Source organism: Entelurus aequoreus, linkage group LG04 (assembly GCF_033978785.1).
Source record: "Entelurus aequoreus isolate RoL-2023_Sb linkage group LG04, RoL_Eaeq_v1.1, whole genome shotgun sequence".
Classification (NCBI taxonomy): domain Eukaryota; kingdom Metazoa; phylum Chordata; class Actinopteri; order Syngnathiformes; family Syngnathidae; genus Entelurus; species Entelurus aequoreus.
Genome location: NC_084734.1, coordinates 60,016,012 through 60,041,792, shown reverse-complemented (window position 1 = coordinate 60,041,792; position 25,781 = coordinate 60,016,012). Strand labels below are relative to the sequence as shown.

Genomic DNA, 25,781 nt, shown 5'->3' with positions numbered 1-25,781 from the left:
TGGATGCCATCTTCTTGGATTAATTGAAAGGAATTAAACTAAACTAAACTTATCCTGCACTCGCTTCTACAGAGAGTTCAGTGGTGGTGGAGGGAAGCTACGACAGTCCCTTTGGTGTTCGGCTCAGGAAGACAGCAGTTCTGCACAGCTTCAGCTCGGAGGAGGAAATCACAGAGGTAGACATTTTATTCTGAGTTAAGGTTCTTCTCTTAATAACAGTCAAGTTTTAGGGAGTGATGGAATTTTTCCCATCACAGATAGATTAATTGGATGGATGGACAGGTAGATGGGTGCAGGCTGTTTTTTTCTTTAAATATGCAGGTAGGCTAAATAGTTTCTTAGCATTATCTAAATGTTTGTTTACAAAATGTTAAATATCAAAGTGGACGCTGGATCCTTATGCATGGAATCTGTTTGGACACCCCTGTCTTACAGCATCATCCAGTGCCTCAAAGTGGACACAACAATCCTTGCATATATGAACTTGGTAACTTTTATTTGATTTACCCTCCTTTAGGCACCTGTTGAACCTCCAGCACAGTCTGTCAGCTCTAAAGTCGAGCCAACTGCCATTGCCAAACCCTCCACAAGTCCAGCAATCAGCAACAAACCTGCTCTCCCCAAGAAACCAGATATCCATGGAGACAGTGGAGTGAAAACAAAGCGTGTTTCAGGTGCATACTAATTATACCATTATGATGATATACTGTATCAATATTGACAACATTGGGCCCCCAAAAAACACTGGAACACAAATTCCAATGAAACCGCGTTGTCCGTTTTTAGAGCCCGTTGCAGTTCGTAATGTTTCTACTGGATCTGAGTGTCCTAGCTGGATCTCTGTGGCCAGACAGAAACAAAAGATCTATAAAAAAAACTCGCTGGATGAAATGACGGTCAAGAAGGTAATCTACATTTTAATTTTTGTCTCCAATATTCTCAGATTGGGAATAGATGATTGACCGTGTGCTGCTGTCATGTGTCTTTTAGGAGGAACAAGACAAGAAGTCTCCACTGCCAACGTACGTCAGCTCTGCTGCAAGGAAAGAACTCTGCAACAAAACGCCTGAATTCACTGGAAAAGGTAAAACAAAAAAACATGTACAAACCTTTGGCCTAGACTAGATTATCAAGATCATTGTGTGACTACTAAAAAGCATTCACACATACACCAAAATTCATAAATGTATGTCCTCTTCCTACTTTGCCCTTTTTTAGTCCTCCTTCTCCCACAGTTTTTAAAATATAAATGGAACCTTGATTTATAAACTTAATTGGTCCTTGAATATGGTTTGTAAACCGAAAAGTTTGTATAGCGAAGCAGAGTTCCCCATGAGAATCAATGTAAACATGAAATAATTGGTTTTGATAGCGGACACTCCGCTGGACTGCAACATTAAATGGCTTTGTCATTCTTTGGTCACTGTTGGCATGTAGTCCTTAACTCTGACATCATGTCATGTTAATGAGGAAGCTGAGCTTGTTTCACACAAGACTACTTTATTTCAGTATCCTGTTCAACACACATGAGCTAACTTGGCTAACAACTTGGTTTACACTCTCGTGATATATTCCCTGACATTCCCACAGTAAATGAGTAATAGTTCCTTCAGCTGCCTGACCCTTAATACATAACTTGCTACCTACTGTAACCATTTTAAACTTTAAGAGTGACTCAGACTATCCATCCATCCATCCATTTTCTAGCGATTGTCCCTTTTGGGGTCGCGGGGGGTGCTGGAGCCTATCTCAGCTGCATTCGGGCGGAAGGCGGTGTACACCCTGGACAAGTCGCCACCTCATCACAGGGCCAACACAGATAGACAGACAACATTCACACTCACATTCACACACTAGGGCCAATTTAGTGTTGCCAATCAACTTATCCCCAGGTGCATTACAAACTCCACACAGAAAGATCCAGAGCCCGGGATTGAACCCAGGACTACTCATGACCTTCGTATTGTGAGGCACATGCACTAACCCCTGTTCCACCGTGCTGCCTGACTCAGACTATGTCTATTTTATTTATTAAAAGGGCAGATTTGCATTTTTCAGATATTCAATGACATGTTTAAATCAGTCCATTTCCAAACACATGCATCATTTTCATTCCTAGTATGATGTTTATTTATTATTTCATAAAACATTTTAACTATTTGTTTAAATTGCATCCTGATTAAAAAAAACATCTCCTCCAGTTTGTGGCTATTATAATATATTCTTAGAGGATATGCATTTTAACAGCATGTTTTAAAGAGATCAAATTAAAAATAATTAAAAAGTGATCAACCCTGTCATCTGAAACCGTAAATAAACGTGTTTGTTTAAACAATTGGTTAAAGGAAGAGTAAATGCAGATGTAAATGATACACTATGTAAAGTTGTTATGGGTGTGTTTACTATCTGTATTGAGTTTGCTATATTATTGAACATGTGCACTTAATTCTAATAATACTTACTGTCACTAAGTTTTGAGCAAATTAATGACTTGGCGTTAAGTAAAACGTTTAAAAACATTCCTGGATTACATTCTGACAGCAAAATTGCATTTGTGTCCAAATATTGGGGTCTTTTCTTAAGGAAATTTTAATTATGAAAAGAGATTAATAACCTGTGATTAATCATGATTAATCACAGTTCAAGAGTGTAATTAATCTGATTTTTAAAATTGTCTACTTGCCAGCCCTAATATCAAACCATCATAACAAGGGGGTAATGACTCAACAATTGTTTTTTTTCTCCAAACAACACAACAACGTTACGGCAAGCTTAGATGTCAACACGCACAGTTTCGGGATTAAACGAGCAGTGGCTTCACTGCTAGCATTAGCACAAACTAGCAGTGTCAGGCGATCCTTCATTGACTTGTGTCCCGGTAGTGCCTTCTCCTTTGCTGTATTTTTAAAGGTCTGCTATGGCATTTTTTCAGTCCCATTACAATTAAAGACTTGCTCCTTTGCTAATAAAATCCTCAAACTAAAGGGACTGCAGGTCGGAGGTCAAACTAGCTTGTCTCACAACCCGAAGTTATACAGCGTACAAACTACAGTGTGAGGCGATCCTTCATTGACTTGTGTCCCGGTAGTGCCTTCTCCTTTGCTGTATTTTTTCAGGTCTGCTATGGCATTTTTTCAGTCCCATTACAATTAAAGACTTGCTCCTTTGCTAATAAAATCCTCAAACTAAAGGGACTGTAGGCCGGAGGCTAACTAGCTTGTCTCACAACCCGAAGTTATACAGCGAGACTGTGAGAGTTTGGACACATTTAAAGTGTTTCTGATCACACAAAGTAATCTCTAATACAGACTGACACAGCTCTGACCGGCGGGAGGTATGAAGATTGTGAAAATAAACATGTCAGAAGTTCCGCTAGTGTTGAAGCTCTTCGAGATGGGTGCGCCCGTGTGCGTTAGATCTAAACAAGATGTTTGCTTCTTCAAATTGACTGTGCTCGCAGCTCACAGGAAATTATGTCATCAAAATGGCGTCCCCCGATGGCTTCAAGCGCCAGGCAAAATTAATGAATGAATAATGTAATGTATGCCGACACATGGTTCGCACACAGAGGCATATTTGCCACAAAGAAAACGTTTGCAAACCGAAAACGTTGCAAACAGAGGTGTTCGTAAATCGAGGTTCTACTGTATCAAAATATTCAACTCGTTCATGACACCCGGGCTACTATTTTTACACTTTTTCAAAATTCCCAGATTGCCAGGAATTCCAGGTTTCTGGGACATTTTTCCGATTAAAAATGAATGAGCCATTTTACAAACTTTCACAACTCCCACATTTCTCAACCGATTCAAACCATTCCACCATCCTCGCACTCCACTCATCCTGGACATTCAAATCAACAATTTTCCCACTTCCAAACATTCCTAGGTTTCAGCGGATTTCAACCGTTTAACCTTCAACAAAATTCTATTTGGTCAGGACAATCAAGCTATCTGTTTTTTTATACTGATAACATTCCTGGTGTTCTCACGTTTCCATAATGCTTATTCTCAATTAAAAAGTGTGACTACTTCCACATGCCAATTTTGTAGGTGTACGTCTCAGAGTCATACAACTTTTTAAGCAAATTTTTGGGATACACGCCTTAGATACACTTAGATACACGCATATTTGGTTTGACGCTTTCTGGCCGACAATCTGCGTGTTAGCATTCCTTTTCAGCTTCAGCTTTTCAACATTTCCACACAATTAAAGTTGTGTTAAACGTTGGGTGAATTCTTTTTTTCATGATACCTTTTTCTTCATCACCTCAGGTATTTCACAAAACTGTGTACACCCTTCACATTTCAGCGACCGTTGTATCACTTGGGAGGGACAATAATACATAAATTAATCTTGGCTATAACTTAAGAGTAGGTAGTGTACAGCCTGTATACATTTACAAACCACTGGAATTAAGTCAGCTCACAGCCATTATTGTCTCAATAGCTGGTGACACGAGTAAGTAACCTCACAATGGCTGGGGTGGCGCGGCTCAGATGGTAGAATGGTTGTCCAGAAACTTGAGGGTTCCTGGTACAAGTCTAGCTTCCGCCATCCATATAGTCTGTAGAGCAGATTGTTTTTATTTATTATCGTATTTTCCGGACCACCGGATTATAAGGCGCACTGTCGATGAATGGTCTATTTTTTATCTTTTTTCATATATAAGGTGCACCGGATTACAGGGCGCATTAAAGGAGTCGTATTATTATTATTTTTTTTCTTAATTGAAAACACTTCCTCGTGGTCTATATAACATGTAATGGTGTTTTTTTGGTGAAAATGTTTCATAGATTATGTTTTACAGACCATCTTCAAGCCGCTTTCTGACAGTCGCTTCCGAATGCGCCTTTTTTGGGGCGGTCTTATTTACGTGGCTCACCTTCAGCAGCGTCTTCTCCCCGTCATCTTTGTTGTAGCGGTGTAGCGTGCAAGGACGGGAGTGGAAGAAGTGTCAAAAGATGGAGCTAACTGTTTTAATGACATTCAGACTTTACTTAAATCAATAACGGAGCAGCATCTCCTCATCCGGAAACAACAACATGGCCCGTGTGGCCCATGTGTCCCGTGAAAAACCGTCCGACCGGAAATCTCTAATAACTAAAGTTCCTTGGGTGAATAATGTAAACTCACTACACCGGTATGTTTTAGCGTTTTAAGGGCAAGTTTACTGACAGATATAAGTAGGAATTTTACACTACTTTATATTTCAAATGGCAACAGCGGAGGATGAATTTCCCATAACAAGAAGATAGAGACAAAGAAGAAGCTTATCGACTACGGTGTCGGCAAGGACTACAAAGGCGGACGTGTGCAATTTTTCAGTATTTATGCAGAGCCCAAATACAGATCAGCAGGTACCAGAAGGTGAGAAAAGTTGCTTTTGCATAATATTGCGAAACAAAACGCCAGATAATATGTCTTACCTTATACACACACCATAATAATACTTGTATGTTTAATGCGGGGCAGCACGGTGGAACAGGGGTTAGTGCATGTGCCTCACAATACGAAGGTCCTGAGTAGTCCTGAGTTCAATCCCAGGCTCGGGATCTTTCTGTGTGGAGTTTGCATGTTCTCCCCGTGACTGCGTGGGTTCCCTCCGGGTACTCCGGTTTCCTCCCACCGCCAAAGACATGCACCTGGGAATAGGTTGATTGGCAACACTAAATTGGCCCTAGTGTGTGAATGTGAGTGTGAATGTTTTCTGTCTATCTGTGTTGGCCCTGCGATGAGGTGGCGACTTGTCCAGGGTGTACCCCGCCTTCCGCCCGAATGCAACTGATATAGGCTCCAGCAACCCCCGCAACTCCAAAAGGAACAAGTGGTAGAAAATGGATGGATGGATGGATGTTTAATGCGGCGACAATCCATTAAGCGGTGCGGCTTCATAGCTTACCAAAGTCGTACTAAAACATGTTGATAGATTTTTGAGCGCCGTGTGTAATGTTCTATATTTTCAATGGAACCTATAAAATGTTGGTGTTGTTTACTTGAGTCATGTTGTCATCATAGTGCAGCCTACACTTATCTCGTATGTTTGACTGCCATCTATTGGTCACACTTATCATTACACCATGTACCAAATAAAATTGCTTCGAGGTCGGTAAGCAAAACCAGAATTATTGATATAAGGCTTACTGTCGAGTTTTGAGAGGAAAAAAAGGATTTTAAATGTGCCTTATAGTCCGGAAAATACAGTATATCAAACAATGAATGTCCAAACTGTTCATGGAGGTGTTTGGGGACATTTTCATGTTGGAAAACTGACATGCGGCCCAGTTGACCAAGAGAGAAGAACATGCTTTAATTCAGAATGTCACAGTGCACTTTGGAATTGTTCCTCAATGAACCACAGCTTTACAGACCGCGACAATATTTTTCACTTAAGTTGTTGGCTATTTCGACAATAATGGCTGTGTGTTGTCATTTTCAGTCGATGATACATCTATACTGCTATACAAGCTGTACACTGACTACTCTTGAGTATATCCATGTTTTGTTTCTACACTATTGTGCATCAAGATGATGTTCTGTAAAAACAAATGGTGGCGGCGTGCTCACTCATCTTTAAGAAATGCTAACAGTGTCTTCTCTCCTGCAGTGAGTTTGTCAGAAAGCAGCAATCCTCCATGGCCTGCGGAGAAGGAGAGCAGGAAGTCTCTGTCGCCTCCCACTCCGGTGCCACCTCAGCCTCCTAAATCCCAAGCACAGTCCTGCCCTGCCCCCGCTAAACCCCCGGCTCCTCTGGTCACTGCCAAACCTGCATCCTCCCATCCATCCCCGTCCTCCTCCGCTCCGGCTCCTCTGAAATCTCCCACTAGCGTCAACCCTCCGGTCCTCTCCAAAACCTCCCCCCCGTCCAAGCCCACGCTCACATCACCTCCTTTTTCATCGAGAGTCAACCCTCCCCTGCCGGAGCCGAGAGCTCCAGCGCTTTCCGCTCCAGCTTCTTTAGCCCAGCGTGGTCTTCCACCTTCGTCCTTGCCCCAAGATGAGCCACCTTGGATGGCTCTGGCCAAGAAGAAGGCCAAAGCTTGGAGCGAGATGCCTCAGATCGTTCAGTGACACACCCAGGTGTGCTCCTCTGCTTCAGTGTTGCGCTTTGAAGGCCACTTGACTCTCCACTAACAGCCTGGATGGACCACACTGCATTTGCACATTAAGCAGAGCTCTTCTTGCTTCCTTCTTGCTTGTAAGCATCTGGCAATCTTCTGTAAAATGACTCCAATCACGCTAACCATTAACATGTTGTCACGTGAACCTTCAGCCATACTTAGGTGCCTAATTAAGGGAAAGGATGGAGGCACCTGACTCACTATGGTGAGAGAAAGCACACAGGAGTTCCAGGACCACACTGAGGGGAATAAAAAGTACAATTATGAGGGGAAAACAATGTAACAGTATGAGAAAAAGTAAGGTGGTTCTTAGTGAATGACAAAACGCCCTCACAAATCTGAAGGGAAAAGTCAGCCACTGTAACTGCATAAATGAGTACTTATTTGTTAAAAATACTTTATTTCTGTAAAAACTGTCCTCATCTTAACATCCTGTATTTTATGCTCATAATATTACAAATTGATTCCACAGTAGGGAAGGGATTCATACGGACCCCATTGCTGGGTGGATGTTGCGTGCGAGGAAGGGGTGGGAGCGTTAATCATTTTTGCAATGCAGTTTTCTGAAAATGATGGAAAGCGCCACTCTACATTATAATCCATCCATCTATCCACCTTCTTCAGCTTATCCGAGGTCGGGTCGCGGGGGCAGCAGCCTAAGCAGGGAAGCCCAGACTTTCCTCTCCCCAGCCACTTCGTCCAGCTCCTCCCGGGGGATCCCGAGGCGTTCCCAGGCCAGCCGGGAGACATAGTCTTCCCAACGTGTCCTGGGTCTTCCCCGTGGCCTCCTACCGGTTGGACGTGCCCTAAACACCTCCCGAGGGAGGCGTTCGGGTGGCATCCTGACCAGATGCCCGAACCACCTCATCTGGCTCCTCTCGATGTGGAGGAGCAGTGGCTCCTCCACATAATAATAATAATAATAATAATAATGGATTAGATTTATATAATGCTTTTCTAGACACTCAAAGCACTTTACAGAGAAGTGAGAACCCATCATTCATTCACACCTGGTGGTGGTAAGCTACATTTGTAGCTGCCCTGGGGTAGACTGACAGAAGCGAGGCTGCCTACGGCCCCTCCAACGGCAGTGATTTGGGATGGCAAGAGGCGGGGAGCGAACCTGCAACCCTCAAGTTTCTGGCACGGCTGCTCTACCCACCACGCCATGCCGCCCCCACATAGCAACTGACGCCGTGGTCAACGGTGGAATTGCCACAAAACATGCTTTAAAACATTCGACACTCTACTGCCATCCGGTGGCAGAGGTGAATGATGCACCCCAGCCCCCGCCCCCAATTCATCAAGTTTCATTTGTCAGAAAAAACGTGACTAATAGGGCCATATGCATCCCCTTCCGACTGCAATTGTCACAATGATACAGTTTCTTCATAATATTGTAATATTAATCGTATTTCATATAGCATCTTTATTCTTCATTATTTGATAACACAAGCTATTCACAAAAAATTAAGGATATTTAGCTTTCTGGTGAAATTTCAAGATGAAGCTAAACCAGGGGTGTCAAATGTACGCCGCGAGGGCCGGGTCAGGTTTTATCCGGCCCGCAGGATGAGTTTGCTAAGTATAAAAATGTACCTGAAATTTTTTAATGAAAGAAACAGCTGTTCTAAATGTGTCCATTGGATGTCGCAATAGCAATTCTTTGTATCTTTGTAGATGATGCTACATGTGTATAAAATAAACCACATATTAGCGCACCAGTCGAGGAAAATAATCAAACTACATAAATAACATCCTGTAATTTGATTTTGATATATTTTTTATATCGATAGATTGAAAATTAACACCAATGACTTGACTGATGAACATTATCACATAAGAAAATAATAATAAAATATAAATAACGACAAATAAATGACTAACGGCAGCGTATAAGTTTAAAGAAAACCTAACAACATTATGATTTGTACATTTGTGCTTGTTCTATTTGTAAACAAAGAAAACAATCTGAAGTTGTCTTTATTTTGAAGTTATTGTGCCGTGATTTTACCAGTCCGGCCCACTTGGGAGTACATTTTTCTCCATGTGGCCCCCGACCTAAAATGAGTTTGACACCCCTGATCTAAACCATACAATATCCTTTACAGGCGAACCTAAAACTTCTGAATGGAAATGTCCAAAGTTTCCGTACTTTTGAACACCAAAATTAAAACAGGTGTGATCCATGCATCAACCAAAATACATTTTCACAGAAAAAAAACTCTTCCAGTCTGTGACCTAAGCTCAGTGGCCACTTTCCTCTGTTGTCAAAAAGTGAACAACATGATGAAGAGGACTGAAAATACCAATTGTAATGATACAATTGTGGATCACACACCTGTTGGCTCCTTGTAAGAGAACGAGTTGTGTGAAAAGTAGTGAGCCATTGAACGCTTGGACATTCAAATGTCAAACGCGGTTTAGTTTTATCCTGCATTTTTTTTGTGAGTAGTGCAAATATTTTTTCACGCGCAATATGTTGGCATCTTGTCATTCTATTAATTTATTCTCATAGTTGTATTTTTGTTTCCTTTCCATTGTGGCCGTGACGCTCCTCGCTCAGAAAGAGACGGGGACACTGCGATGTGTTTCGTACTCAGAAAAGAGGCAAAGTAGCAATTTGTGCAAGTGCTTACTTTAGGAGCGCATATAAACCACTTTTAAATCGTAAGCGCATCCAACATCGACTAAACAAAATGTGTTCATCTGTGCTTAAGGCAAATATAGCTTTCATAACACAAGCCACTAAAACCAAACTTTTCGGGCGGTCAATGTATTTTTAAGTCTTTCTTTTGGGTGTTTTGAAGCTGCAAGTGATGATGTGTCAGCATCTTTTAACTTGAGCTTAAAACTTTTAACAATGATCCTTTTTTTCAGTCTTTTTTATTTGCATTGCCATTTGATTATTGTCTATTTTCTCATCACTACCAAAAACGATGTTACTGGTAGTGAAAAAGCAGCCGATATGTGGAGGTCCATGTGCTGCAGCAAGGAAAGCAAGAAAGGTTTCATTGTTGGTAGCGGATTCATCTAATATCTCACACACTTATGTTGTATGTGTTTGTTCTATTTTGTATTGCCTTGGAAAATTTGTGGTGTACGTACGAGGTGCAGTAAATAACAAATTAAATCTTTTTTTCTGTGTTTTGGTGTCACTTTTGTGTGAAAGTGTCATGAAAGGGGCCTGAAAATAGAAAAGTTAATTTGGGTGAACTAAAACTTGGAAAATCACATGATGTACTCCCACAATGTGTACTGCATAGGCCTGGTAGGCGAGTCTCTTCACACCAACACCTATTTCTGTTTCACTGACTGAAGACCCGAGTTCATTCTCGGTTGCAATATCTTTGTGTATGAAGTTTGCATGTTCTCCTGAAGTAACTTCACACTTTTCCAAAAATGTGTCCATAAATTTGTTACGAGTACACCTTGCATAATGTTGTATCCTTATCAAAAATTAAATTAAACAAAAAAAAAGAAATATTGAAAAACTTTCAAAAAAGAATAACATTATTTGTGTTGTTTTCAGTCTGTAACTGAGAAGATTTGAAGTGCATCAGTTTGCTGAAATTCAGAAAAAATACATCCTTATTTAAAATATAAACCGTTGTTTGTTAAACCCTCAACAAATGATAAAACATTCAACACTAACTCGTTATATAAAACATTTTAACCTACAAAACTATTTGTGTTGATTTTTTCTTTTAATTTCAATGAGAAAGTCAGGATTAATGGCTACAAAAAATAGATTTTGTAGTGCACAGCTTTTCAAAGCAGGGATTGACGCGTGATACTGATAAAGCATGTTCCCCGGGCATAAATGACCACCCCCTCCCCACATATGAGCTACTATCTACCATACAAATAAAAGACAAATACGTAATTTATTCATACCAGTGTATCTTAGAAATCCCCAAAAAACTCTGAATTCAAGGGCATGAAAATACTGCTGGATAATTATATTTCAGTCAAAATGTCCTCTAAGTCAGTGGTCCCCAACCACCGGGCCTCACAAGAAATTTAAAATGTTTTATTTTTTTTAAATTAAGTCAACATAAAAAACACAATATATACATTATATATCAATATAGATCAATACAGTATGCAGGTATACAGTCCGTAAACACACATGATTGTATTTCTTTATGGAAAAAAAAAAAAAAAAAAGTTTTTTTTTTTTTTTTTTTAAATACTCCCCCCCCCCACCGGTCCGTGGGACAAATTTTCAAGCATTGACCGGTCCACAGCTACAAAAAGGTTGGGGACCACTGCTCTAAGTCAGTGGTCCCCAACCACCGCCGCACAAGAAATAAAAAATAAAAAATTGTATTTATTTTTTATTTTTATTAAATCAACATAAAAAACCTAAGATACACTTACAATTAGTGCACCAACCCAAAAAACCTCCCTCCCCCTTTTACACTCATTTACACTCATTCGCACAAAAGGGTTGTTTCTTTCTGTTATTAATATTTCTGGTTCCTACATTATATATCAATATATATCAATACAGTCTGCAGGGATACAGTCCGTAAGCATGCATAATTGTATTTTTTAATGACAAAAAAAACAAACAAAAAAATAAAATAATGTCCCCCCTCCTGGTCCGTGGGACAAATGTTCAAGCGTTGACCGGTCCACAGTTACAAAAAGGTTGGGGGCCACTGCTCTAAGTCATTAGCTCATATCAAAAAAAGAGCCATCTTTTCTGATATCATATATAAAATCGTATATAAAATACCAGTGGAAATTAAAGTGTAATGAAATTAGAGCACGGCTCAAGATTCATGATTTGGTGTTCCAGATGTTTCTGACTTCTCACTATAGACATTAAGACACCTTTCATTGCCACAGTGCCAGCAGGGTGCCTAACAAAGCCATCCAGCAGGTCAGCTGGGTTATGGGCACGTGTGGACCACCGCAGCCGTTCAGGAGGTTCTCCACCCGAGACCAGGACCCGTTATTTGGTAGAGGTTCCACTCCCAGTATGCGGCAAAGCACGTTATAGACGTCCACTGCTCGGATAGGTGGAGCCCGAACATTCTGTTTGAAGTCTGCATAAGAGAGAAGATCATCTGAGTCATGACTAAAACATTGGTGCCAGTGCAGCAGAATCTCTGAAGTCAAAAAGGTGAAGGAAGGAACAGAGTGATGATGACAATGAATCAGGAATAAAAGTAACGGTGCACACATGTCTGTCCTGGCTGTTCAGTACAATGATGCGAAAGCATTAAGTTCCAATCAATAGGAAAATACCATCTAAATGCAGAAAAATTAACAGGTAAAATAAGACGTATAATTATTATTATCATGATTACCAGGTCCTGCAGCCAAGAAAAATCCGCCCATGTCGAGGAATTCATTGTCGTAACCATGCCAACCATTTTGCCAAGCCAGGGGCTGCACACTGCTGTCATTGTTCCAGTACGGGAGTTTGGCCTTATTCTGGAGAGAGTATTGACAGAAGATGCGTACAAAAAACATAAATCACATTTCAATGGTTACATTTGCAACAAACATTTCCTCATTGTGGAATTATTCCATTCCATTCTAATTCAAACTGGTTGAAGAAATATTCTCTTTCACTTCTTGTAAGTTAGAAAAGGCAATGGGTGAGGAAGTCCAGAGGTGGACAAAGTAGATGTTTGTAGCTAGTTTGAGTCAAATTAAGATTTACCTGGATGATAAACCAGCCTGGCTCAGCCACCAGGGTCAGTGGGGCTACAAACTTGCCGCCTCTGTAATGGAAGCGTTCAGGGATGTCCTCTCTGGCATAAACATGCATGTTAGGGACCTTGGACAAAGCAGCATGTACCTGAAAACACATGTCAAGTACATAAATATAAATATAATATACATATATGTATTGTTTTTATACATCATCCCTTTATCGGACTTCATTTTATTGAATTGTCCAAATTGCCAGTGACGCGTGTGTCAGTTGTTTTCTTTGTAACTGTTCATCAATAAATCAACAAACCCAGACAAGAAGTAATTATGTTTGTGTGTAAATTCCATGAACTATAATATATATCGTTAACAACATATGGTCCTCCACCTCTTACTATAACCTCAGTTGGGTTCAACTATAGAAGAAACATTGGACCTCTGCATTTTCTCCACCAAATAATAATCAGCCACATTGTGCTTTGGCATCAAATAATTATTTCCTCCAATTTTACAACCTTTATGTAATGCTATTTTTTTTAATTCTGTCTTTACCTGTTTCATAAAAACCTTCCATAGCAATTATGGACTGTACATTTTTGTACCAACAGGGGGTTCAAATCCACCCAATGTATACATGTTAAATATTATGTCAAAGGAGACTGATCATAATTTAAATCTACATTTAAAACTCTTCCTTGTGGTCTAGATAATATGTATTGAATATGTTTTGGTGGAAATTTTGTGTAAAATTTGCTCCACAGTCACTTTTATAACCTTTTTTTTTCAGTCAGTCTGCCTACGTTCGTTTCTGGAGATTGCAAGTGTAACCGCCCCCCACTCTCTCCAAAATAATCATATTTTATTTTTTAAAAATGTTTAACTGTTTGACTATAAACAGTATCTAGAATTTGTCACCACTATTCTATTTCCTGACAGGGTCGAAAATTTACTTCGTAAACATTTTATAGATTCACCCGGTCACAAGATTAGGTACACCTGGACACTTTTCGATCAGTTCAGAGCTGCATAAAAAAGCTGCTTTTTTTCAGCATTTATGTCACGGCATGTCGCACATCTGTGGTATTATGCAAATGCCATGATTAGATTGAAATAATACTTTATACTACCTTTTTTTGTATTTTTCCTCATAGTCTGAAGCAGAGGCAGAGGAACTCCATTATGATTTGACGCTTTGACATTGTTTAACGCGATTATCCAACATTTTGACAACATTAACAAGTCAGAAATTATGAACTTCATCATAGGTCCCCTTTATAATTATATGTTAGTATACATGGATATATATATGTATGTATATATATATATGTATATATATATATATATATATATATATATATATATATATATATATATATATATATATATATATATATATATATATATATATATATATATATATATATATATACACACACACACACACACACACACATATGTATAAAGTTAATATTGGCAACAATACTAAAACATTCTATTAAACATTTAAGTGAAACATGTATTTTTTTTCAATTTAAATTAAAATGTAATTTTAATTTATATTTGCTGCCATGGGCTTTTTTAGACTTTTAAGCGAGTTGTTTTGTATTCGTATTTTTCGGACTATAAGGCACACTTAAAATCCTTTGACAGTGCGCTTTATAACCCGGTGCACCTAATTAATTCTGGTTATGCTTACCGACCTCGAAGTTATTATATTTAGTACATGGTGTAATGATAGGTGTGACCAGTAAATGGCAGTCACACATAAGAGATAATTGTAGACTGCAATTGACTGACAAGCAACTCCAAAGCGTTGATGTTTCATTGAGAATACAAAACATTACAAACGACACTCAAAAAACTGTCAAAATCTTTTAGTATGACTTTGCTAAGCTACGAAGTCACACTGCTTGATGGATTGTCAGCGAATTACGGCTGCCATAGTCAGACATACTGTGCTTCAACATACAGGTATTATTATGGAGCGTGTATAAGGACCCAAAAACGGCATCTATTAGCAGACATTTTATCTGGCGTTTTGTTTCGCCCTATTATGCAAAACCAACTTTTCTTAACTATTGGTACCTGCTGACATGTTTTTGGGATCTGCATAACTCCCAAATATTTGCGTGCGTCCGCCATTGCGGTTCGACGCCATAGTCAATATACTCTTTCTTTTTCTCTATCCTCTTGTTGTGGGGCATTCATCCTCCGCTGTTGCCATTTCTAATATAAAGTAACGTACAGTTCCAACTTATATCTGTCAGTAAACTCGCTATGGAAGCGTTAAAAACTACCGGTACAACAGTGTAACGGAGCAAAGATGCTGTCAAAGTGAAGCCATGTAAATAAGACCACCCACAAATGGGCTCATCCTGAAGAGGCGGTCAGAAAATGGCTTGAAGATGGTCTGTAAAACATAAGGGTGTAACGGTACACAAAAATTTCGGTTCGGTACGTACCTCGGTTAAGAGGTCACAGTTCGGTTCATTTTCGGTACAGTAAGAAAACAACAAAATATAAATTTTTTGGTTATTTATTTACCAAATTTGTAAACAATGGCTTTATCCTTTTAACATTGGGAACACTATAATAATTCTGCCCACGTTAATCAACATTAAACTGCCTCAAGTTGTTGCTCAGATTAAATAAAATGACAAAACTTTTCTACTACATATAAAAAGTGCAACATTAAACAGTTTCAAGTCAACTCATCATGCTTAATTTATTACAGCATTTGGGAAGCCTGTAGTTGATTTTTATTATGTAAATGTTATATTTTTATCAACATGTGATAGCAGGCACCCTGCCATTCAAAACTAGGCTGCTACATTACTAATGATTAATGTAACTATAGCTGAAAAAATAATACAATAGCAATAGGAGAGACTATTCATCCCTGAACACCATGGAGTTCATGTAAGCTTAATGATGCAGTTACATTATTATATCAACTATCAGTGTGTGAATGTGTGAATGTGGAAATAGTGTCAAAGCGCTTTGAGTTCCTTAAAAAAAAATAGAAAAGCGCTATACAAGTTCAACCCATTTACCATTTACCATCAGACAGAAACTCTTCATTTAACATAATGTCCTTTTTTGCTGCTTCAACACAGCTCAATCAACACAGAAAAAGGTAAAGTGAAATAACAGACAGACAGGGCTTTGCTGTCCATAACACACACACACATGCACACGCACACGCACACACACACACACACGCACACACACACACACACACACACACACACACACACACACACACACACACACACACACACACCGCAAAATGAGCTAACGTTACGCTAAAAGCGAATTAGCCTTCACCTCAAGCCAGGACTGCGAGCGAACTGAAGCTGCCGTTTATGTTTCTAGAAAGTCAACGAGCTAATAGTGATGTTACTAGTAGTTGACTGGGAGGTGTTTATTATAATTTGGGAAGAGTCCGCTGCCTGATGCTTACCTGCTAAACGCTAAGCACTGACTACATGCGCTCTGAATACGCACTGCTGATTGGCTGTTACCGCTCTGTTTGTAACCTATCAGATGGTTGTGTGGGTGGGACAATGCTGGGTGCTGTGTAGAGTCCTGACAGAGACAGGCACAAGGAAGCGGAGCAACTTGTTAAAACTTTAGCTTAGGCGGCTACTTTATATGTTCGTGTGGAAACTCGTTCTGTACACCTGCGAACCGAACCGAACCCTCAGTACCGAAACGGTTCAATACAAATACATGTACCGTTACACCCCTAGTAAAACATAATCTATGCATCATTACATGGTATGTAGACCACGAGGAAGTGTTTTAAATGTAGAAAAAAATGTCATAATATTATGATCTGGTGCGCCTTTTGTGTGAAAATAGACCTGAATAGACCCGCTCATCGGCAGTGCGCCTTATAATCCGGTGCACCCTATGGTCCGAAAAATACGGTAATTTTGGAGCGTTATCTCCATGGTCGATGAACAATTGTTGTTATTTAACAAATCCAAATTATGGTCTTACCTGTTGGAACTCATCTCCTTTGATCCACAAACTCACAACTGGTCCTTTGTCCATCATCTTGACAACATCGGACATGTTGATGTACTTGTCCAGCTCGATGACTTTCTCCATCCAATCAATTTTTGTCATACCATGGTCGGAAAACATCACAATGTTGATTTTATTCACCATATTCTTCTCCTGCAAAAATTTAAACACTGTAAGCAACATGTGGATGATATAAGTGATATACTGTATGTGACTGTGACAATATCAACACTTACTTTGATTTTGTTGTTAAGCGTCTGCATGGCCAAGTCCAGCTGTTGTAGCGCTATTTTGATCTGAGGAGAGTCTGGGCCAAAGTGGTGTCCTTCCACATCCACATTCTCATAATATATGGCTGCCATGCTCGCACCACCTGACCTGCAGGTATGCATTGAGAAATGATAGCAAATCCAATGTATGTACAGTTTTGTTGTCATCAAAAAGCTGAATTGTTGACGAGATTAAGGGAGTATGAGTATCTTCATTCTAAAATCCCAAAGAGGAATGTGTTCAAGTAACTGACAATTATGCACGTGTTTGCCTCCAACGCCGCAAAGCCCATTTGGAGAATCTTTTGGAAATAACTTTTAATGCGAAGCGAACACAGGTGTTCTTACCTGAGGATGTTGAGAGCATTTTCAATTGAATAAGTTAAGTTTTGTATTGATGGGTTGTAGACATATTCTTCACAGAAGGTTGGGCGAACCCCGAGAATCTCTGCCTCACAGCCTGCAGGCACACAAACACACACCAACACAATTAAATGTGAGATTCCAGTGATGGCACTCCTGTAATAGGATAATATCATATTGCAAACCTGATATTTACATGCATTTACAAGTTCTCATCTGTTGTGGAGCGTGTCCGAACGTTTCATCCACCCATTGTGTGTAATTGCTACTTTGTGTGTTTTTTAACCTTTTTTCCACATCTTTCTAATTTTGCAAGCTTAATATGAGTCCAAAGAAAGTAATAGACAAACGACGTGTGGTTGTAAACATTCAGGACGTATCCACAGCGTTGTCGACACTGCCACCACTGCCACCAACAAGATAAAGTGGATTTTACTTTTTATTTCTAACCATTGAGCTGGAGTATGTTTAGAACTATATTTAGACGTATTATTTTAGTTAATTTTGTCATAAAAACTAACGTCAGAACGATTGCAATTGCATGCTTCCGAACACAGCCACACACGTCATTGGTAGCAAAGATGGCGCCTCTCATTTAATTAGCCTCAGACAGCTCTGCCACTAGTGGTACGGGGATTCATCTAGTGGTACGCCAAAGAATCGCTTGATTAAAGTACAGTGTTTTATTTTCCTATATTCAAAGAAAGTATTACTGTTTAAACTGTGTGTAACGTTAGAGTGGCCAAAAATATTAAATATACTTGTTAAATAAAACCTCCGCCTTGTTTTTAATGAATACTGGACGTTTGTAATTGGTTCAGAATAAAATCGCGTGTACCGTATTTTTCGGACTATAAGTCGCAGTTTTTCTTATAGTTTGGCCGGGGGTGCGACTTATACTCAGGAGCGACTTATGTGTGAAATTATTAACACATTATCGTAAAATATCAAACAATAATTTTTAGCTCATTCACGTAAGAGACTAGACGTATAAGATTTCATCGGATTTAGCGATTAGGAGTGACAGATTGTTAGGTAAACGTATAGCATGTTCTATATGCTATAGTTATTTGAATGACTCTTACCATAATATGTTACGTTAACATACCAGGCACATTCTCAGTTGGTTATTTATGCCTCATATAACGTACACTTATTCAGCCTGTTGTTCACTATTCTTTATTTATTTTAAATGGCCTTTCAAATGTCTATTCTTGGTGTTGGGTTTTATCAAATACATTTCCCCCAAAAATGCGACTTATACTCCAGTGTGACTTATATATGTTTTTTTCCTTCTTTATTATACATTTTCAGCCGGTGCGACTTATAGTCCGAAAAATACGGTAATTACCTGGCCAGTAGTACATGAAAACCTTCTTTCCAAGTTTCTGCAAAGTAATCCATAATGGTTCTGATCCATTCCACCAAAGCGGTAATCTGCTGTCAGGATTGGAGCCAATCAGAAACTCTTTCCCAGAGGATTCATCCCACATGTAGTTTCCAATCATCTGATGAACTTCACAGTGACGGCCTGGAAAACAGAAATAGTAATCATGGTCAAACCAGATTCTTTCTTGAAATGAATCCAACATAACATTTCTGTTTCCACTCTGGTACTGACCTGAGATTTGTGTCCATTTTGTTTTTAGTCTGTACCTTGCTTGCAAAATCTTTTTTTTTTTGTAATAAAACAATAAATTGTGAGTTGTTGTTTGTTCCAAAGAGGTAGGATATCACAAAAAAAATGAATGAATTGTACTTTTTGTTCTCAGTTCTCAAGAGGACACCATGATTCAGGTGTTTAGATGTTGCCAACTACAGTAAGGAAAGTAGCTATTGGCTGTCATAAAAGCCGCTAGAAGTCGTTGGATGACATCATCGCCTCATTTGCATAATGTATTTGTTAGAATAATTATGTGTAAATTATCACACAACTCTTATGCTTAAAGGCCGTTGCTATAGTTATTAGCTATTGTGCTCATGTTAGACATTTCTATCTGTGCAAGGACAAAACTTCTTGTCTGAGGGGTGGCCTTAGCCGCAGGCCAGCCAAGGACTTCAAGGACCTCAACGAAGATAAGACGACAGCACGCAGATGAAGCAGAGACAAGGCAATCACAAGGCCTCCAGCACATTCCGTCACGTATTGTGTGTACTGGAAGCTGCTTTGCATGAAATGTGTGGCCACTCCTTCTAGAGGCAGCCTCAGTGATGTAATCAGGTAAGGCTGCAGCTAACGATTATTTTTCTATCGATTAATATAATATATATATTATAGATTATTTTTTTCGATTAATTGGTTAATCTATAGATTATTTTTTTCGATTAATCTGTAGATTATTTTTCCTTTTACCGATTATTTTTTATTTTATTTTATTTAAAATGAAGATGAAAAAATAAATGTAGGCCAGTTTTTTCAAAAGGCATGGCTTTTATTTACAAAAAAAAAAAAAGTATGGCCACTCAGTCAACATTGACAACACACATGACAAAATATTCTGTAACAATGTAAACATTTAAAACTTTTAACATTTAACAAAATTAAAAGTAGCTTATTTGCTTTTTAATGTGCAAATATAAAAGTAAACATCCAGTGCAAATCTTAATATTCTGCAATAGTATAAGCATTTCAAAAGTAAAAGTATTGCTTATTTTGCTTTAAAATGTGCAAAAATAAAGATAAACATCCAATACAAAAAAGTGCAAAACGAAATATTCTGTAACAACAGTGTAAACATTTCAACAAAAGTGAAAGTATTGCTTATTTGCTAAAATGTGCAAAAATAAAGATAAACATCCAATACAAAAAAGTGCCAATCTAAATATTCCGGAGCACTGTAAACATTAAGTATTGCTTTTAAAATGTGCAAAATAAACATCCAGTCCAACACAGTACACAATAACCAATTCTACTCATTCCAGTCAGTGACTAACAGTTGTAATGAAGAAAGGTTAGCATGTCTACGCTCAGAAGGGGTCGATGTGGCTGGAACTGAGAGGTAATTAGCCTTCACCTAAAACCAGGACTGCGAGCGAGCTGAGCTGCAGTTTAAGTTTCTAGAAGGTCAACGGGCTCATAGTGATGTTACTAGTAGTTGACTGGGAGGTGTTTATTCATACTTGCCAACCTTGAGATCTCCAATATCGGGAGGTGGGGGTGGGGCCCTTGGTCGGGGGGGGGGGGGGGGGGGGTTATGGGCGTGGTTAAGAGGAGAGTATATTTACAGCTAGAATTCACCAACTCAAGTATTTCATATATATATATATATATGTATGTGTGGGAAAAAATCACAAGGCTATTTCATCTCTACAGGCCTGTTTCATGAGGGTTTCCTCAATCATCAGGAGATTTTTACATATTACGCTCTACCACGGTATCCATCCATCCATCTTCAACCGCTTATCCGGAATCGGGTCGCGGGGACAGCAGCTCCAGCAAAGACCCCCAGACTTCCCTCTCCAGAGCAACATTTGCGACTTCCTCCTGGGGAATCCCGAAGCGTTCCCAGGCCAGAGAGGAGATGTAATCCCCCCATCTGGTCCTTGGCCTGCCGCGGGGCCTCCTCCCAGTGGGACGTGCAAACACCATGTTCAAGTATATATATATATATATATATATATATATATATATATATATATATATATATATATAGCTAGAATTCACTGAAAGTCAAGTATTTATATATATATACATATATATATATATATATATATATATATATATATATATATATATAAATACTTGACTTTCAGTGAATTCTAGCTATATATATATATATATATATATATATATATATATATATATATATATATACATATATAAAAAAAAAATATATATATATATTTATTTTATTATATATATAAATAAAAGAAATACTTGAATTTTAGTGTTCATTTTTTTACATATATACACACACACACACAACACTCATCTACTCATTGTTGTACTTGAAAGTACAATGCTTTGTTAAGGGTTGAATTGTCCATCCTCTTTCTATTCTCTGTCACTATTTTTCTAACCAAGCTGAACACCCTCTCTGATGATGCATTGCTGTGTGGCACGCACAAAAGTGCTTTCATCAAATGCACGAGAGTGTGGAATCTTCCATCTCTCCCTAGCATGGCCCAAAACCGGTCAATCCTTGCTTCCTGGGGAAGATCTTCCCGGGGAAGATCTTCCCTGGCAAGCAATTGGTACTCCAGTACTTGTACCCGGAGGCTGGTCAGGTCCAATCGCAGCTGCGGCAGACTTTTTTTTTGGGGGGCGTGGCCTCCAGCTCCGGCTGAATACCGGGAGTTTGTCGGGAGAAAATCTCTGTCGGGAGGTTGTCGGGAGAGGCGCTGAATATCGGGATTCTCCCGCTAAAAACGGGAGGGTTGGCAAGTATGTGTTTATTATCATTTGGGGAGAGTCCGCTGCCTGATGCTCACCTGCTAAACACCTATCTGCTCCACGCTGAAGCGCTGACTACATGCACCCTGAATACGCACTGCTGATTGGCTGGTAATGCTCTGAATACGCACTGCTGATTGGCTGGTAGGGCTTTCTGTGTACCAATCAGATGGTTGTGTGGGTGGGACAATGCTGCGTGCTGAGACAGAGGCAGAAGGAGCAAAGCAGCTTGTTAACACTTGAGCAGCTAAAGTTAGCTTTAGCTTAGATACTGGTTCGGTACACCCCCGTACCGAACCGAAAGCCCCGTACCGAAACGGTTCAATACAAAACACGTACCGTTACACCCCTAGCAGATACAAATGACACATTCATGTTTTTGTGTAATGATGACAACGTATACTCGCGCGGACGATTGACTAGTTGATGGTTTTCTTTTCAAATGTTCGTTCATAGCCGTTGTGCTGCTATGATAGGCCATTTCCGCTCGACACAGTGTGCATACAACAACATTATTAGGCCGTGTATTGAAATACTCCCACACTTTTGGCGTGCTTTTCCCCCCTCGCTCGCACAGTCTGCTTTGCGCTCCGCCATGACGGTAGTGTGACGTAAATATGCGACGCATCGACGCACAAAAACGGCGTCGACGTATTTACGTAACCGATGACGTCGACTACGTCGACGCGTCGTTTCAGCCTTATAACCAGGGACCTCCCAAATAAATAGAGGAGCACGTGGGACTGTTAGCTCAGAGCGTGGTGGGAGATTGTAACTGAGCGTGCAATACCAAACGTCTCTCCTCATTGAGCCAAATTGAACTCTGTCTCTGCATGATTCCTTGCTTCTTGTCTGTTTAATAGACGTCATCAGTGTTTGAACATGACAGTATTGCAATAGACACTGTCCGAGAGACGAGTAACGTTTTTGGAGGGATAAAAAGTGAGTTTTAAAAATGCCAATTATGATTAGAATAGCAAATTAACTTTCTTCTGTTGATTCCTAGTTTGTTTTCTTTCATTCAATTTTGCACTGGATGGTTGAATACTAGAATGTCAAACCAATCATTTAGCGTGACAGTGAAAAAACATTTCCATTTAAAATGATATCTGGCTTTGAAAGCCAGCAGCACCAGCTGCAGTTAGACTGACCGCTTGTGAGTGCTTAGGAACGGGGGAAGGGCTGATGGCAACACATGCCACTGCTTATTGAAGACAGGAAGTGCAGCATGCTTTCACCTCAAAGTCTCCAAGTCACAAGAAAAGTCGCTAGATTTGTGTCTAGCAGCTGTTTAAAAAAGTCACTAGATTTAGCGACAAAGTGGCCAAGTTGGCAGCGGCATGCTTAGGGGGTGGCACGTGCCAGCCCGAGAATCATTAGGCCACCACAGTTGCCACCTCACTCAGAGGTGAAACGATTTGAAGCATACGGACGTCGTGGCGCGCACATATCCTGCAGGTGGCGGTAGTGTGCATAATTGCAGAGGCTTCCAGGTGTGTGTGGAGTAATGGAGGGGGTTTTGTCCGCAAAGCCTCGCTGCCCAGCCGTACCGCTTGGGGACGCAGTTCAGATTTTGCTAAGAGAATCGACAACACATTAACTGCTGAAGCGCCATTTAAAATTGAAAATGTGGCCTTTTAAGAGTTGCGGTCTGTTTGCAATCTGGATAAAGAAAAAAAAAGAAAAAATTTTTGATAAAATAAAAGAATAGCCGCGCATGATATTAGATTTGGCGGAAAACTTAATCCAAGCCAGTTACCGCTCTGTGAGCAACATTAACAACACAAAATTGAAATAAAACAATATACTATGTATACACCGTATTTTTCAGATTATAAGGCGTACTTAAAATTATTTCCGTTTCTCAATGGAATAACGGAATAATTTCTGTTGTACTTACCGACCTTGGAGCTATTTTATTTGGTACATGGTGAAATGATAAGTGTGACCAGTAGATGGCAGTCACACATGAGAGATACGTGTAGACTGCAATATGATGACAGTCACACATAAGAGATACGTGTAGACTGCAATATGTCTCAAGTAAACAACTCCAACATTTTATATGTTCCATTGAAAATATAGAACATTACACACGGCGCTCAAAAATCTATCAAAATGTTTTAGTATGACTTTGGTAAGTTATGAAGCCGCACCGCTTGATGGGTTATTAGTATTATTATGGTGTGTGTATAAGGTAAGACATATTATCTGGCGTTTTGTTTCGCAATATTTGCAAAAGCAACTTTTCTTACCTTCTGGTACCTGCTGTTTAGGATCTGCAGTCCTGAAAATTTGAGCGTGTCCGCCTTTGTAGTCCGTGACGACGCCATAGTCGATAAGCTCCCTCTTTTTCTCTATCTTCTTGTTATGGGACATTCATCCTCCACTGTTGCCATTTCTAATACAAAGTAGTGTAAAGTTCTGACTTATATCTGTCAGTAAACTCGCCATGAAAGCGCTAAAACATACCGGTGTAGTGAGTTTACATTATTCACCCAAGGAACTTTTAGTTATTAGAGAGTTCCGATCGGACGTTCTTTCACGGGACACATTTCCGGTGTTGTTGTTTCCAGATGAGGAGATGCTGCTCTGTTACTGATTTAAGTAAAGTCTGATTGTCATTAAAACAGTTAGCTCCATCTTTTGACACTTCTTCCACTCCCGTCCTTGCACGCTACACTGCTACAAAGATCAATCAATCAATCAATCAATGTTTATTTTTATAGCCCTAAATCACAAGTGTCTCAAAGGGCTGTACAAGCCACAACGACATCCTCGGTACAGAGCCCACATACGGGCAAGGAAAACTCACCCCAGTGGGACGTCAATGTGAATGACTATGAGAAACCTTGGAGAGGACCGCATATGTGGGTAACCCCCCCCCCCCCTCTAGGGGAGACCGAAAGCAATGGATGTCGAGTGGGTCTGACATAATATTGTGAAAGTCTAACACATCAGCGAGAGTCCAGTCCATAGTGGGGCAAGCAGGAACCATCCCGAGTGGAGACGGGTCAGCAGCGTAGAGATGTCCCCATCTGATGAACAGGCTAGCGGTCCACCCCGGGTTTGGAGCAGAGTAAAAAAGAAAAGAAAAGAAACGGCAGATCAACTGGTCTAAACAGGGAGTCTATTTAAAGGCTAGAGTATACAAATTAGTTTTAAGATGAGACTTAAATGCTTCTACTGAGGTAGCATCTCTAACTTTTACCGGGAGGGCATTCCATAGTATTGGAGCCCGAATAGAAAACGCTCTATAGCCCGCAGACTTTTTTTGGGCTCTGGGAATCACTAATAAGCCGGAGTTCTCTGAACGCAGATTTCTTGTCGGGACATATGGTACAATACAATCGGCAAGATAGGCAGGAGCTTGACCGTGTAGTATTTTATACGTAAGTAGTAAAACCTTAAAGTCGCATCTTAGGTGCACAGGAAGCCAGTGCAAGTGAGCCAGTATAGGCGTAATATGATCAAACTTTCTTGTTTTTGTCAAAAGTCTAGCAGCCGCATTTTGTACCATCTGTAATCTTTTAATGCTAGACATAGGGAGGCCCGAAAACAAAACGTTACAGTAATCAAGACGAGATGTAACGAACGCATGGATAATGATCTCAGCATCGCTTGTGGACAAAATGGGACGAATTTTAGCGATATTACGGAGATGAAAGAAGGCCGTTTTAGTAACACTTTTAATGTGCGACTCAAACGAGAGAGTTGGGTCGAAGATAATACCCAGATTCTTTACAGAGTCACCTTGTTTAATTGTTTGGTTGTCAAATGTTAAGGTGGTATTTTTAAATAGATGTCGGTGTTGAGCAGGACCGATAATCAGCATTTCCGTTTTCTTAGCGTTGAGTTGCAAAAAGTTAGCGGACATCCATTGTTTAATTTCATTAAGACACGCCTCCAGCTGACTACAATCCGGCGTGT

The 25,781-nt window shown here is 39.8% G+C and overlaps 2 protein-coding genes across 7 annotated transcripts in view; one reads left to right on the top strand and one right to left on the bottom strand.

The window, feature by feature from the left end:
* LOC133648884 (mucin-2-like) overlaps nucleotides 1–10,268 on the top strand; it is a 121,452-nt gene extending 111,184 nt beyond the window's left edge. For all 6 annotated transcript variants that reach the window (XM_062045391.1, XM_062045396.1, XM_062045394.1 and 3 more), the window contains 5 exons: nucleotides 73–176; nucleotides 518–674; nucleotides 787–905; nucleotides 991–1,084; nucleotides 6,608–10,268. In XM_062045391.1, coding sequence (XP_061901375.1) covers nucleotides 73–176; nucleotides 518–674; nucleotides 787–905; nucleotides 991–1,084; nucleotides 6,608–7,071 — 938 coding nt within the window. In that variant the 3' untranslated portion in view covers nucleotides 7,072–10,268. The remainder of the gene's footprint in view (nucleotides 1–72; nucleotides 177–517; nucleotides 675–786; nucleotides 906–990; nucleotides 1,085–6,607) is intronic.
* Nucleotides 10,269–11,412: 1,144 nt separating this feature from the next.
* Nucleotides 11,413–25,781, bottom strand: part of enpp6 (ectonucleotide pyrophosphatase/phosphodiesterase 6) — a 32,077-nt gene continuing 17,708 nt past the window's right edge. The window contains exons 2-8 of the mRNA XM_062043698.1: nucleotides 18,810–18,989; nucleotides 17,444–17,555; nucleotides 17,063–17,204; nucleotides 16,800–16,979; nucleotides 12,802–12,939; nucleotides 12,443–12,569; nucleotides 11,413–12,178 (exon numbers count right to left, since the gene is read on the bottom strand). Coding sequence (XP_061899682.1) covers nucleotides 11,967–12,178; nucleotides 12,443–12,569; nucleotides 12,802–12,939; nucleotides 16,800–16,979; nucleotides 17,063–17,204; nucleotides 17,444–17,555; nucleotides 18,810–18,989 — 1,091 coding nt within the window. The 3' untranslated portion in view covers nucleotides 11,413–11,966. The remainder of the gene's footprint in view (nucleotides 12,179–12,442; nucleotides 12,570–12,801; nucleotides 12,940–16,799; nucleotides 16,980–17,062; nucleotides 17,205–17,443; nucleotides 17,556–18,809; nucleotides 18,990–25,781) is intronic.